General features: G+C 33.9%; 2 protein-coding genes across 2 annotated transcripts; one reads left to right on the top strand and one right to left on the bottom strand.

Annotated features, from left to right (window-relative positions):
* Positions 1 to 1,776: 1,776 nt before the first annotated feature.
* LOC111625105 lies at positions 1,777 to 13,781 on the bottom strand. The gene is made up of 2 exons (XM_023368139.1): positions 13,664 to 13,781; positions 1,777 to 3,321 (listed from the first exon to the last, which is right to left on the bottom strand). The coding sequence occupies exon 2, from the start codon at positions 3,304 to 3,306 to the stop codon at positions 2,488 to 2,490; it is 819 nt and encodes a 272-aa protein (XP_023223907.1). The 5' UTR covers positions 3,307 to 3,321; positions 13,664 to 13,781; the 3' UTR covers positions 1,777 to 2,487.
* Positions 8,576 to 12,303, top strand: LOC111625104 (dorsal-ventral patterning tolloid-like protein 1). Its single transcript, XM_023368138.1, has 13 exons — positions 8,576 to 8,781; positions 9,322 to 9,388; positions 9,474 to 9,556; positions 9,632 to 9,755; positions 9,834 to 10,015; positions 10,094 to 10,315; positions 10,380 to 10,595; positions 10,829 to 10,948; positions 11,017 to 11,162; positions 11,235 to 11,421; positions 11,538 to 11,663; positions 11,738 to 11,904; positions 11,977 to 12,303. Exons 1-13 carry the CDS (start codon positions 8,694 to 8,696, stop codon positions 12,160 to 12,162), a joined length of 1,914 nt encoding a protein of 637 aa, XP_023223906.1. The 5' UTR covers positions 8,576 to 8,693; the 3' UTR covers positions 12,163 to 12,303.
* Positions 13,782 to 14,006: the final 225 nt, after the last annotated feature.

Below are 14,006 nucleotides of genomic sequence, written 5' to 3'. Positions count from 1 at the left end.
AGACTTGTGACTCATGCCGTCATTGGAAGCTGTGGATGCGCCGCTTCCCTTGTATTTTCTAAAAAATAAATACATATTAATTTTAATTATATGAAAATAATCGCACAATATTTTATTATAACCGCATTATATATCTTATTACAAATTTCTATAATACAAGATAAAAAAATAGTAAGATTGCTATTGTATATTCGAATATTAGTGGCGGAGTGGAATCTGTATTGTCAGATTCCAAAAAGCCAGATTTGTGCACGCGCTTTACAGAGCACCAGCCTCACCAGGTTTAGCCAGTGGAAGCCTACGACCTTGGGTCGATAACGCTTCCAATTCTATCAAGGACCGGTTCTGGGCTGTTAGCCGTCCGCCCACTAAATATTTCGATTACGTGAATAACGAGTAGATTTATAACTTAACCCAACCGATAAGAATTTACTGGTACGTTTTTACGATAGTTCTGTATAGTTGACGGGAGTTAAAATATCCATTAAAATATTTGGTATATTAATTCCGCTCTTCGATTTTATATTACTCGAGGATTTCAATGTTAAACCGGTGATATTACGATTTCGTACGTCCCATCTTTAAGGGGACGTAGAAAAAAAACGTGTACAATTCTTGTATAATGTTAAAAAAATTAGCCGTTACTTTGACAGCATCATTTACGACTAAATTTAACGAATGAGAGAGATGCGCGAGGTACAGAAAAAGCTCTAGAATTTATTTTCCTTAAATTTACGATTTACGTATCCGTTTGTCATAAAAAATTTGTGTTTCCACTTTTTCCCGAGACTACAAATATTCGAGTACAAAGTAACTGGTTTCGACTTATTTCTACTTAAGAAGTAGTTAAATAATTAAGCGATTAGGGAATTTGGGACGTAAACAAAACCCCGACGAAAGAGCCGGAATATTACTTAAACAAAAGCTTAACCGAACCAATCTCTAGCCGAGTACAGTGGGAACTGATTTCTTCGAAATGTTAGATGTAATAAAGACAGAAATTTTACGGTTCGACGAGAGTGACCGAAAAGTTATAAATTTTGGAAATTTCCGTAGACAAAACCTGGTCCTAAAGCGTCGTTTATCCGAATCAATTGGGGACTGAGGTTGTTCGGATAACTTATATTTCGGATAACCAATTATGTACGAAAAAATATATTAATTTATCCCGTGTTGAAATTTTTCTCCGTTGCGTGTCGCTTCGCGTTGAATTTTCGTCGATGTTAAGCCTAACGAAGACTATTGTATCGTTAAAAATTGTTTTTTTTTTTTATTTTGAACAAACAAAATAAATATATTGAAAAATATAAAAACAATAAAAAATTATATTGTTGTACTTCAGAAGTTAATTTAGTATCAAAAACGTAAAATATTTGAGTAGCCGAAGACATAGCCAAATATTACAGCGCCACAGCACTGGCGAAAATTTAAATTTGTCGACTGGAATTCCTTCGGATAAACGACGCTCTACTGTAGTTAGAAAACAAATGACTATTAAGTTTAACGTATTTAGATTTTTACAGTATGGTGAGAAACGTTTAAAATCTACAACACCCCCTTCGCGTCCTTTGAGATATATAATGATGCGACAAAAGAGGTATTTGACATTGACCGGTATCGGCACCCTGGGGATTTGGCAGTCCGCGTGTATGCACGCTCTGCAACCGTCTTCGATTCCATCCATTAGCTCCTTATGAGTGGCTAATGGATGGAATCGAATCATTGTGGATCTGGTCCATTATAATCTTGAAAGAATCAAGATGCAGTGTTGAGCTTTATACATTTATTCAATAAAAGTTATCGGAGAAAACTAAAAGTGATTATAGATGTAAAAACATCTAATGCTTACAAAATAATAATATAAAGATTGAAATAACACATAAATAGTCAAACACGTGTACATTGCACATGGCATCCCTATATTTGTTAACTCTGGACGATAGTAAATCATGACGAAAATCACGTTTTAAAAGCGTGCAGGAGAATACATTTTGGTAAAAGTCTTATATATTTCTTCAGCTCTTTTTTTTCTCAATAACATCTCGGATTTAATTGGTTGAATCCGCAATAAAATTGACTGAATTTATGTATTTCTTCCCTAACTTTGTACAATTTATCAACTTTTTGCCGGTGATCATCAAATAGTTTATCTTTTTCATCTCTGTAACGTTTTCTTGTCGCTTCTTTCTGCTTCTTCTCTCTTTTTGATATAACCATCTCAATATATTCTCTCCGTTCCCTTGTTCTTCCAGCATAAACCGAACGATTAATCGAATATGAATTGCAAAAACTACTACTAATATATTTCCAGAAGATAATTTCTGTACTTTTGTCTGTCGTATTTAATTTTATGCAATTCTTTGAAATAAATTGATTCCTCCATGTCTAGCTTTTTCCTATATGATTTCTTTTCGTCTTTTGTTTTTCTATCCAGAATATTGGTACACGGGAAAGATTCTGTTTTCTGTCGTTTATCGCATATTATTCCTACGGGATCTCCCGTTGCACTTCACTTTCTTTATTATGATGTACCGTAGAGCCCTTTTTCTTCAATCTCCTTAATCTAAAGGATTGGGAAGTGAGATTTTTATGATGATTTGATACATTGTGAGAATTCCAACAATCCTTCACCGCTCTATACCTTTCTTCATCTGTAGTAAGGGTCTTGATCCTTTCCCACTCGGGATCGTCCGTATCTAATTTTTCCTTAGGATCTTCACTCCTCCAATTTCGTTTATTCCATTCCTCTGCAACAGATTCTTTTAATGTATTTTCAACAGTATTTCCAACAATATTCCTATCTCGAACGGTTTCACGCTTATTGGTATTTACTGCCGGAGGCATTTTATTTTGTGAGTTAAAGTTAAAAACTTCATCAAAAATTATTTCATCTTCTGTTTCCCATTGTTCCGTTATAGTATCCTCTTCGTCAATTTCGAAAATGAGACAATCCGATTCATCTTCACTAATACCTGCAATTTTAAGCTGTGATGTCCCATCGTATTTTCTTGTATCTAATTCAAGTTGAAATTTATTAACTTTCTGTTCTACTTCGCTTTTTATCTCCAATACTTCTTTGGTTCCATTAGAAACGTCAGAATCATTTTTGGTTTGTTCCCATACGACATCCGAAGCACGTGTTACTTCTGACGGAATTCCATCGTACGTAATCGCAGTCGAATTTTCATTCTCCCATTGTTTTTCACTATTGTCACTGCCTAATTCGACACTTAATGTATTTCCTTTATCACGTAAACACTTTATTGTCTGTATTCGATCGGAAGATGATAAATCCATATTTTCCATTTTCCAAAATGATTTCTATAAAATTTAAAATATTCTTAATTAAAATTGTAATTTATATTATAAACAGATAATTGTTCGAGAGGACGTATGCATTAATTATAGATAATTTGTACGGATTAATGAGTTTGTTTTAGAACGTAATATCTTTGTAAAACGACATTATATAAACAAACTTATTAATTCCTACAAGTACGTTTAATTAACCAAATGATTTTATATTGGATAATACATAATTTCTATCTTTGAAACTTATTTTAGAGTTGTTAAAGTTCCTCTGCTTAATGGAAACAGAATAATATTTCTGCAATTATTTAATAATTTTTCAGGAATTTTGTAGATTTATAGGTCTACAATTCTTTCAAATTGCAGCCCAATGAGTACCCTTAAGTAATCGAGTGGATAAAACCACCGAACACCGGTAGTCGGTCGTGGGTTCGCGAATGGCCAATGTGGAATTTTCTGGGTTTTCTTCACGTTTGTAACACCTATAGGAGCCAGCTTTACATAAAAGTCTTCCGGAGATGAGTCCTCCTTGGCAGATCGCGTTGCCGAAATCAAATAAACCAAACCAGTTTTAAAAGTTTTTCTATAAACGCGATATTTACATGCTTAACTACCAGGAAACCTGGACAACATCCCTCTTATTAACTCATAAACCCATTGCCCAAACTTCCTATTGAAACTGCTTAATAGTAGACCAGTATTAATCAGTAGTCGTTGACCGTCCTCTCTTCCGGAAGGAGGTCATCTATCACAATACCACGTAAATATTCTATTTTCCCTATAGAAATTTCCCTTTTCTCTAGCTGTTTTAGCTAAAGATATATGTAAAATTGCTTGTAAATAACGAAGTTATATTTCTGTATAATAAACTTTTCTTTTTTAATTTGTAAGGATCATCGATTAACACGTAGTATTTTCTTTGTTAAATAAAAATTTGTAATCTAATTTTGTAAATTTGGGAATGCTTCGAATATGACATTAAAACAGGGTTTTATGTCGTTACAAGTAGGTTTGTTAACATTATCTAGTATAGTAAAATCGTGGGACCGATAAAAATTTGACGTTTTATTAGGGTTGTCATTACATCCGATGACGTTATAATCGGGTTAAACTGTATATTGTTTGTGCAAAATAAAAATAAAAACAATAATTTCGAGCGATACAATAGCCACGATTATTATTTTCAAAAACGGGAAATTTTCGTTACGCATCGACAAAAATTCAACCCGGGCCGACACGCAGCAGAGAGAAATTTCGAAATTGGATAGGTTAATTTCATCGAAAATGCATCGTGGCCGGCGAAGTTTGAACTATCACGCCCAAAAGCAGCGATACCAAAGAAAATTGGAGGAATAGAACGAGACCCGCCTTGAGCTTCAGTGATTCCGCTTAGTAGTGAGTCTCCAAGACATAGTCTTGTCCCAAATACGGCCTTGCCGTTTTACTTGTATTTTATATAAAACCGACGAGGGAACTGTCTTGTCCAACAGATCTTAATCATACAGACTTTACGTAATGATTCTGAGGAATCGTCTAGCCTAACTGTTCCGAGGAACAGACTAGCTTAACAGTTCCAACACTGTAACAAGTTTCTACTTTGAATCGCAGTTGTTATGTACCCATAAAAGAATAAAGGTGTCTCCAGACAGTCCATACAAGACCAACGAGAGAAGAGCAAGCCTTCTCGACAAATGGCAGAGACTAATAACTCTTTCTTCTATTTATCCAATAATAATACATCGCCTAAATAATTTTATTATTGTGAAGATAATTAAATGAATATTTGTTTAAATAGAAAAAATTATTATTTATATATATCCAGTTCCCAAATGTTATTATTTTTATGTATAATATTTTAAAATAGCATTTCTATATGTAATTATTTTAACTATAATAATTTACAATTATTAAAATGACAACTGTAATTTAGAAACGCTGTTATAATAAGTTTTGTGTAATTTTTCTCAGTTTAGGACAACGATAATAATAATGATTTATATCAATTAAAATAATTAAATCTATTCTTTATTTAAATACTTAACCTTAAATTACTTACCAATGAACACCATTACTTAACCTTAAATTAAAGGTTCAGTAATGCTGTTCATTGGTACCTGTAATTAAACTAGAAGATATCGTTAGCCTGTCTATCCTTTTACATTTGATTCCTTCTTATCACAAATGTTTTAGACAGCAATGAAAGTTTTCCATGGGCATATTGGTATCAATCTTTGCATTTGGTCTGTAACAATATGCCCACATATCTATTATTTTACAGTAGTAAGACTTCAAATACTGCCAGAAAGCATAGATTTCAGGATCCTCTTGCAATTGTTCCAGAAACTAGTTACACTCCTCAATGCCTAATTCCGTGATACGAACCTTTGCCGAAGCGTAAATTTGTTCCTTTTATCGTTATCACTTATGGTGCGGAGATGATCCTTCAATTTTGTAACACCCAAGTGTGCAATCAATACATATTCTATCCAACCAAATTTTTTAAACGTAGTTTTTTGCAAGCTTGACATAATTACCAACATAATAAACTCATCCCTGTGAAGTCCTTCATATTCTTCTTGTTGTTTAGAAAATATAACAAGACTGTCGTCTCCCTCCATCTGCTTCTCTTCAACCCAAGCAGCTACACTGGTGGCATCACTTGTGTAAACTTTGCTTGATCCATCTAATACCACATGACCTTGTTATGTTGTGAAAGTCTTTCTGTGAAGTCAGATGGAGTCTCAACGACCAAATTATACTAGACAAGCATTTACTTTATTCAATAAAAAATATATGATCATTTCAGCAATGAGAATTATATCGGCTTGAATATAACGAAGATTTACTTGACAACTTACAGAGACTGAACTACATCACATTTTAACTGAGTCACCAACAGGAACTAGACCACCCTGGATGACCCTTTGGAGGTCCTTTTATACCTTTTTGTCTGCTTCTTGAGTCAGAACATGTCAAAAATGTCAATATCGTATGAAAAGATTATTAACAACTAGTCTGGATTTTCTCTTCAACTTCCGGCATTGAGTAATCATCTCAGAAAAGAGTTTTGTTAGAAAGGAAACGTTATATTGCTACTTCCTTATCGATTTTTCTCCTAAAGATCTTGTCTTTGTTAGCTTTTATTGTTTACTTTCAAAAATTATTATATTTTGTTAAATTTCATTCATTTTAGGGACTTATAGTCCGGGTTCTTACACTTTTGTCAGGCACACCCTTAATGATGTCCACTAAATTAGAAAGAGTAAAATACAGCATTAGACCTAATACATGTTATGTTAATTAACTAATAGAATGAATAGAATCAATTATTAACCTGCTATAGCAGAACGTTCATTCTCTGTGAGATTAATGTGTCCCAGACGTTTGTCTTAATTAATGCTTGTTTTATAGTATGTGACGTCTAATCCTCCGTAGTTTTCCAATACACTGATCTCAGCTGGCCAATGATACCCTAGTTTAGCTGTCCTTTGAGATCAAGTGCCTTTTCCCACTGCTCTTGGATAAAAATGTGCCACTTTTGTTACATATGTAACATCGGCAAATGCCAGTTGATTTCTTCTTTTGTCCACCAGGAAGTACAAACACTGTCCATGTTAACTTCTAAGCCTCTTCCAGTCAGCACTTAAAAGCTGCAAATGCATTTTTAATTAATAGTAAAGCATAAATATTGTTTCATTTTAAAAGCAACGTTGATACATATGGTCTGTCCATATGAAAACATTCCTACCTTCTTCAGTAGCAAACTGGTGTTTTTCAACATACGTTTGTCCTGCAAATGCACACACAATTCACTCCTGCTGCTAAAGCTGTTTGAGCACAGATAACAAGCAATTGTCTTCCTTTTTTGACTCTCAGTGTCAATTTCATGAGTTAAACGATAATGTCTTAACATCGTTGAGAGAACGTCCTGTGGCAATACCTGCAAACTGCGAGTTCGCATTGTAGTGATAATATTAGCGACAGATTATGCGAGGTTCCAGACGGGGTCCGAAATCGCATTAATTGTGTTGATTATACAAAAATTTCAGAGGCAAAAACAAAGAGACAGGGGCTCGATGCTTAAAATTCTAAAATGTCATAGGAAAGAAAATAACGGGCTAAAATACGAGCGCAGATGTTGGTTCTACCAACATCTATCGATCAAAGTCGATGGATAGTGTCCGATAGATCATCCATAGCGGACCTTTCTCGCGACCCGAACCGATCTCGGCTTTCAACTGGAGACAAGAGAGAGACCAATCGGGAAGCGAGACAAGGAAATTAGGACCAATCAAACGAAAGATTTGGGGAGAAAAACCAATAAAAATTCTGAATCTCAAGGTTGAAAAGTAGTTCCTCTCTGATAGTACACACGACGAATCTGTATCACCAGTTGGTAAAAATCGCTAATTTGTCGGTCGATCGGAACTCTTACATAACAGCATGGATATACCAGCCCATCATCCACAACGGATATCTCCTTTCTACTGCCCCGGGGCCATCAATTGTAATCAGTGTCATCAGACTCAGACTTCTCCGTAATTCGACTGCTCCAGTTTACAAGCGACTGTCCTCTTGTCCAACGAAAACCACAGTGTACATTTGGAGTACCTGAACAAAAATATGTAAGCTTCTCTTGAATCAAGTAAACGGTCTTATGTAAAGGAACCTGTGTTTTCCGTCTCCGTCAACACCACCCATATACGCGCAAACCCTTAGCCATTTCCTGACGCGTGAAATAAACTTTTCCCCCTATAGGCCGGCAAAATTGACAATTAGAACAGATAAAGAAGCAAGCATACTAGATAGAAAGATAAACAGACTAGAAATACGAACACGAAACCAGAGTTACTGCTTTTACACAATACAAATGTCACGTTCCATTGACTAAAAAGAAAATGGCGAACGTGTATTTTCATCAAACATGGCGTCGCTTCAGCCACTATTTATCAATAGTATACTCTCGCTCGTTGATGGGCTGTCTGGAGACGCATGTTAAAAGCATTACATTTTTAACGCCATCTGCTGGAGATCGAGTGCATATCCAAAATGTCACATCCCCCAAAATAACGAAATTCTTCAACTTTAAACTGTTTCCTTACTGCATAAGCACGACTTAAAATAAAAATATGTAATTAAATAATGTAAAAATCATTTATAACTTTTCATTTTTATATAGGCATACTTATTAATTTAACAAATTGAAATATCGTTGCACTTAATCAGTGTGGAAGGAAATTCAAGTCTTGATAAAAGACTTCCCATTACTCTATTCTTATTCGACGCATAAACAATTTAAAGCAACAATTCTAAGAAATTTAACTTGTATTTAATAATAATTTTATCAGTTTGTAAAAAGGGAACGGCAATTACATCGTAGGATTATGATTAGATTTAGTAAAAATCAAGTGTTGTACGCTTATCTTATATTTGTGATCTACGCCAATCAATTGAAGATGCAAGAGAACGAAGGTGAGGAGTCGATGAAACGTAAAAATTAAATTTACGTAGGGAAATGAAATAATTAGTAAATACATGAAATAACGTTTATTTCTAATATCGTGTTAAATAGGTTAATGTTTTGTTTATTTCGTTAGTCAACGCGACACATGGGTGATGCCTCCCGGCGGACTTTCTATGGGAAACTGGCCCCTATTTAATTATTACTCGCGTGAAGAAAACACGGAAAATTCCACGTGCCCTCCCTTTGTCCAGGCTCGAACCCATAATATTTACCAGTGTTCGATGGTTTTATTCAGTCGGTAATTGCTGGGAAAGAGGTTAAGCATAGACAGCGTTGAAAAATTGTGGGTTATTATCTAACCTATAAACAATACACTGTTTATTAGAATAAATACAATATTTAATCGTGCTGTAACTATATTACAGTATAAAATTTTACAATCAACACTAATACTTCACAGAGAGAAACTTTTACATATACAGTATTATATTAAAAATAACACTATACAGAAGTGTCTTTAGCATTCTAAAATTGATATAAATTTCAAGATAAAAGAACTGATGGACCAATTAACGAAGAGAAATTCAAAAATGTCATTTTAAGTAACGAATCGAGGTATGAGACAATTTAAATTTGTAAAATTCCGAAATTTTAACATAATAAAATTATAATTACGTTTTAATATTTAACATTTTAAAAGGCAAAAAAGAGCTGCAATAAGCGACCACGATAGACTCTGGGAGGAAGGTGTAATTCCTTATGAAATCCAATCCGATTGCTCCAGTAAGAGGAAGATTTTAATCAATTTTTTAATTATTTTAATTTAAATTTCACACTAATTACACTTTACTCATTCAGGAAGCCTGTTGAAAACTATCCGCTCGGCAATGGACGAATGGGAAGCAGAAACATGCTTGAAATTTGTCGAAGCAGAACCCATACATCCAGAAAAATTAGTTATTAGAAATAAAGGGAAATGCGGGTGAGAAAGATGTTTAATATTATGAAATATTTTACTATTTTTAAAAATAAATATTGAACCGTATTCGATACGTCTTAGTTGCTGTTCTGAAATTGGTAGGAAATATAAATTAAGGCAATACCTGACTCTAGATGAAGATCAGTGCAATTATAAAGAAGCGGTGTTGCACGAACTAGGCCACACGATTGGCTTCGATCACGAACATAAACGACCCGATCGTGATAAACATGTCAAAATTCTATACGAAAATATCGAGAAAAGTAATGTAATATTGAGCTTTTCTTCTTGCAATCCATATTTTCCAGCAAAAATGATTATTAAACTTGAATTCTCAACAGAGTTTTTGAATCAGTTTTCGAAATTGGATGAAGGCGAAATTAATTCTTTGAGGTCTCCTTACGATTTTGATAGTATCATGCACTATTCTTCAGATGTTTATGCTGTTTCATTAGCGAATGAAACTATGCAAGCCTTAAATTCCTCAGTTTCTTTAAAGGAATTCAAAACGACACTTAGTCCCATCGATATTGAGCAAACAAACCAATTATACAAATGTCCAAGTAAGTTACAACGCTTTCGCTTTCAGAGATAAATCTTGTACTGTACTAAACGATGCTTTTTCAGATTGCTTGTTCAATTTATATGATCCTGAAGGAGTGGTAACGACTGATGGTATCGATTACAAATCGGAAACTGTGCATTGCCAATGGTACATTAGAAGGAATCGAGGAGAGTTTATCCAGTTCTTTCTTGATTATGTGGACATACCTGAAAGCGAAAATTGTGCGGACGGCTATTTGGAATTAAGAGATGGCTACTGGTCAAAATCTCCACTTATTGGTAAAGTCGATAAATCAGCAGAAAATACAGTGTGGCCATAATTAAAGTTTCCCTATTCACGTTATTTTTTCTTTTATTCTACTGCTAGTAGTGCTTTGCTATCGTTGCTTTAACACTACTACTATTGCTGCTGCTACTACTCCTTTTATTAGTATAATATAACCAATAATAATGGAAATATTAAACAGTAGATAAGAATATTTATATGTTATCGCTTTAAATTTTTCTTTCAGGTAGATTCTGCGGAAATAATTCGTTACAAAAATACTACCAAACCCAATCTCATACACTATTAATTACTTATAAGTCTAGTAACGCTTCTAATTATGCAGGTTTTTTACTGAATTATACAGGTGAAGTATTATAATTAGTTGAAGCTTCTGTTATAACAATAATTACTTATGTATTCTTTGTGTTTCAGTTATTTGCACTGGAAGAATCGAAGCAGAAAAGGGTGTTTTAGAGAGTAAATATTTACAAGAATCTTATTCCATTCTTTCTCAATGCAAATGGATAATTGCAGTTCCACCAGATTATACAGTAGCGCTGCATTTTGAAGCTCTAGATGTAATTATACATTTAATTTTTTACTGTTAAATAGAAAGGATATCTAATTCTAAACAAGTATTCTTTCTGTAGAGTAGAGCTGATAACAACTGTTCCTCCTATTATTTGGAAGTTCTGGATGAAGCAAACAATGAAATTATAGATAGATATTGTGGATTACAGCAAACTAAAGATGTAGTATCTTCTAACAACACTGTTTCACTCACATTTGTAACTAATGACTGGAATAGTACAGAGTTTGTAATACGGTTCTTCATGGGTAAATCAGAAAATACACTGATTACTTCTGTTTAATTTTAAAATTAATTTGAATGAAAGTGAAAATTAATAATGAATAATTATAATTATTGGCAATTTTAATTTATTCTTTAAAAGAAATCGACGAATGCTACTTACCAGATAAAGGTGGATGCAACGACATATGCAAGAACACAATAGGGAGTTATTATTGTGAATGCCAAACAGGGAAAGTAATGTTTCCCAATAAGAAACATTGCGAAGGTTATATATTCACTTTAAAATCAGCCTAAGTATGGTAAATTTGCATAAATAATGATGATGATGTCTTCATTCAGATATTATGGATGATTGTGGAGGAATTTTGAATGTGTCAGAAAGAATCGTCATTGCAAGCTCACATTTTCCCGAAGAGTATCCAGAAAACGTAACGTGTGAATGGGATATTCTTAACGAAAATGTTCAACTGACATTTTTATACATGGATGTTCAAGGTTCCAAAAAAGTAGGCAAAAATTACTTATATATTAAAGTAAACTTGTCATATTACATGATACATTTCGTTCTTTTTTTGAAGGGATGTCAGGATGAAGTAACTATAAGCGGTCATAATATAAGTGGTAAGATGTATTGTGGATGGCGCACTCCAGAATCTCTAATTTTAACTTCTACATTTGGCATTAAAATCAAATTTAATTCAGGTGAGCGAATTAAGAAATGGAAGAAGTGGGTAGGATTTGCAATAAGTATTGTACCCTCCTGAGAAACTAGCGTATGAATATTCTTATTGTATAAATTTTCCAGAAAAAGTTTGATGTATTCTCCATTACTTATTTATATTTTATTAAAAATCATGGAAGCAAATGTCCAGATATTGTGTGTGAAGTGTTATGCATGAATAAATGAAAAGTGTCAAGTATATATACATTATTCATGTGCAATCTTTCACCAATACAGCAATAATTACTTTAAACTCGATAACTATATCCATAATCATCTCATTAATACAAATTATTGACAAAATGTATACAGACTAACCTTAAAAATCACTTATTAGTTACACCGTTCAAGGATATGAGTTGTTTTCTTAATGACATAAAATTATTTCTATAATTTTAAGTACCATTAAATATTCATCTCCCGATATTACGGTACGAATACGAAGCGCTTATTGTATTTTGGCCACGCGCTTGCTATAATTTCTTTTTATATCCACGTGTATGTTCTTCGTTAAACAAAAATACTTACATTCTCGTGCGGAACCACCTCTGGTAACAATTTATTCATCACGATCACGTGACCGCATCCGTATGGTATAAATACCTCATTAAATTGCTACATGTGCTAATGTAATGGCGCTACTAAAACATTTCATAAGGGGAGGTCATGTGGTCAGATTTCAATAATACAGTGCTACCCCGTACTTCGAACACTAAATTCGACAAAAACTCGCTTATGAGTTCGGACGATGCTTCAAAGTTAAAATTGCGCGCTCAGTGAAAAGTGAAAGTTGCACGAGTAACAGGAAGGTTGTAATATGGATGATTCAGATGAGAAAAGGAAGTGATCGCAAAGCATTAGAGCGGTACACGTGTGGGCATGTGGAGGTCATGTTAAAAGCTTAGTTTACACTGAGCGCGATTCGCTGGCGAAAGCGAAAAGCAGAGCGAATAACCCGCCAAACGAGTCATGTATGACCGGTTATTCGCTCTGTTTTTCGCTTTCGCCAGTGAATCGCGCTCAGTGTGAACTAAGCTTAACAGCACAAAATCGACGATGTGCGGCGATCAGTAAATGCGATTTTCATTTTATTATACATTATCTATGTACTATATTTATTGTTTTCCTGTTTTAATTTATTATTACTGCATTTATTTCTGCTATTTTTTACTTTAAATTATATGTATTTTCTGTTTTAAGTTTATGGAAATGGATATCGTTCGGGACCTGGGAATGGATTGATTAACCTTCCATTGTTTCTAATAGGAAAAATTGTCTCGTACTTCGAATGTCCTCTTAGATTCGAAGTACGAAGCACCACTGTATTGTTTTCTGTGATAGCCTAAAAACGTGACACAGTACCATTTTTCAGTGTTGCCAGTTCTACTTTTTAGTACTGGCAACACTATCCTAAAACCGCATCCAACGATAAAATGGCGGATAACTACGGGGTCACAGGACTTAATACACGGTTTCACGTCAACGATTTCTTTTCTTACGTTACCAGCATCAAACGATTTCGAATAAAAAGCCAAATTACTCACGTGTCTTGTGGATGCTTAATCCGAGTCAATTCTGTCCAATTTATTCCGTCGAATGCGCCAATTAGCGAAAGTAATTAGAGCAACTTAAATTGACGACATCTTCGTTTTCAGAGATTGCAGACGACTTTTTCGTATATGCGCCCCCACACGGCAATAATTGACGATTGTAATTATTTACAAATTTCACAATAAAAATTTACAAAATACTTCTCATAGATATTCTGTAATATAAAATAGCATATTGTAATAATTATGCATATTCAAATTGAAATTGTATAATGTATTATCTGTTTCGTTTTCTTATTCGATAATCCCAGGTGGTGCGGAATGTCGACCCATCGAA

This window comes from Centruroides sculpturatus, unplaced genomic scaffold, assembly GCF_000671375.1.
Source record: "Centruroides sculpturatus isolate CEXI.00-Female unplaced genomic scaffold, Cexi_2.0 scaffold295, whole genome shotgun sequence".
Classification (NCBI taxonomy): domain Eukaryota; kingdom Metazoa; phylum Arthropoda; class Arachnida; order Scorpiones; family Buthidae; genus Centruroides; species Centruroides sculpturatus.
This window is presented reverse-complemented; position numbering and strand designations above follow the sequence as displayed.

Coding starts and splice junctions, on each gene's coding strand:
- LOC111625105 (XM_023368139.1), bottom strand. CDS start 3,306: ATGGAAAATATGGATTTATCATCTTCCGATCGAATACAGACAATAAAG.
- LOC111625104 (XM_023368138.1), top strand. CDS start 8,694: ATGATTAGATTTAGTAAAAATCAAGTGTTGTACGCTTATCTTATATTT. Junction 11,163..11,234: donor TGCATTTTGAAGCTCTAGAT/GTAATTATACAT, acceptor TTCTTTCTGTAG/AGTAGAGCTGATAACAACTG. Junction 11,905..11,976: donor ATGTTCAAGGTTCCAAAAAA/GTAGGCAAAAAT, acceptor CTTTTTTTGAAG/GGATGTCAGGATGAAGTAAC.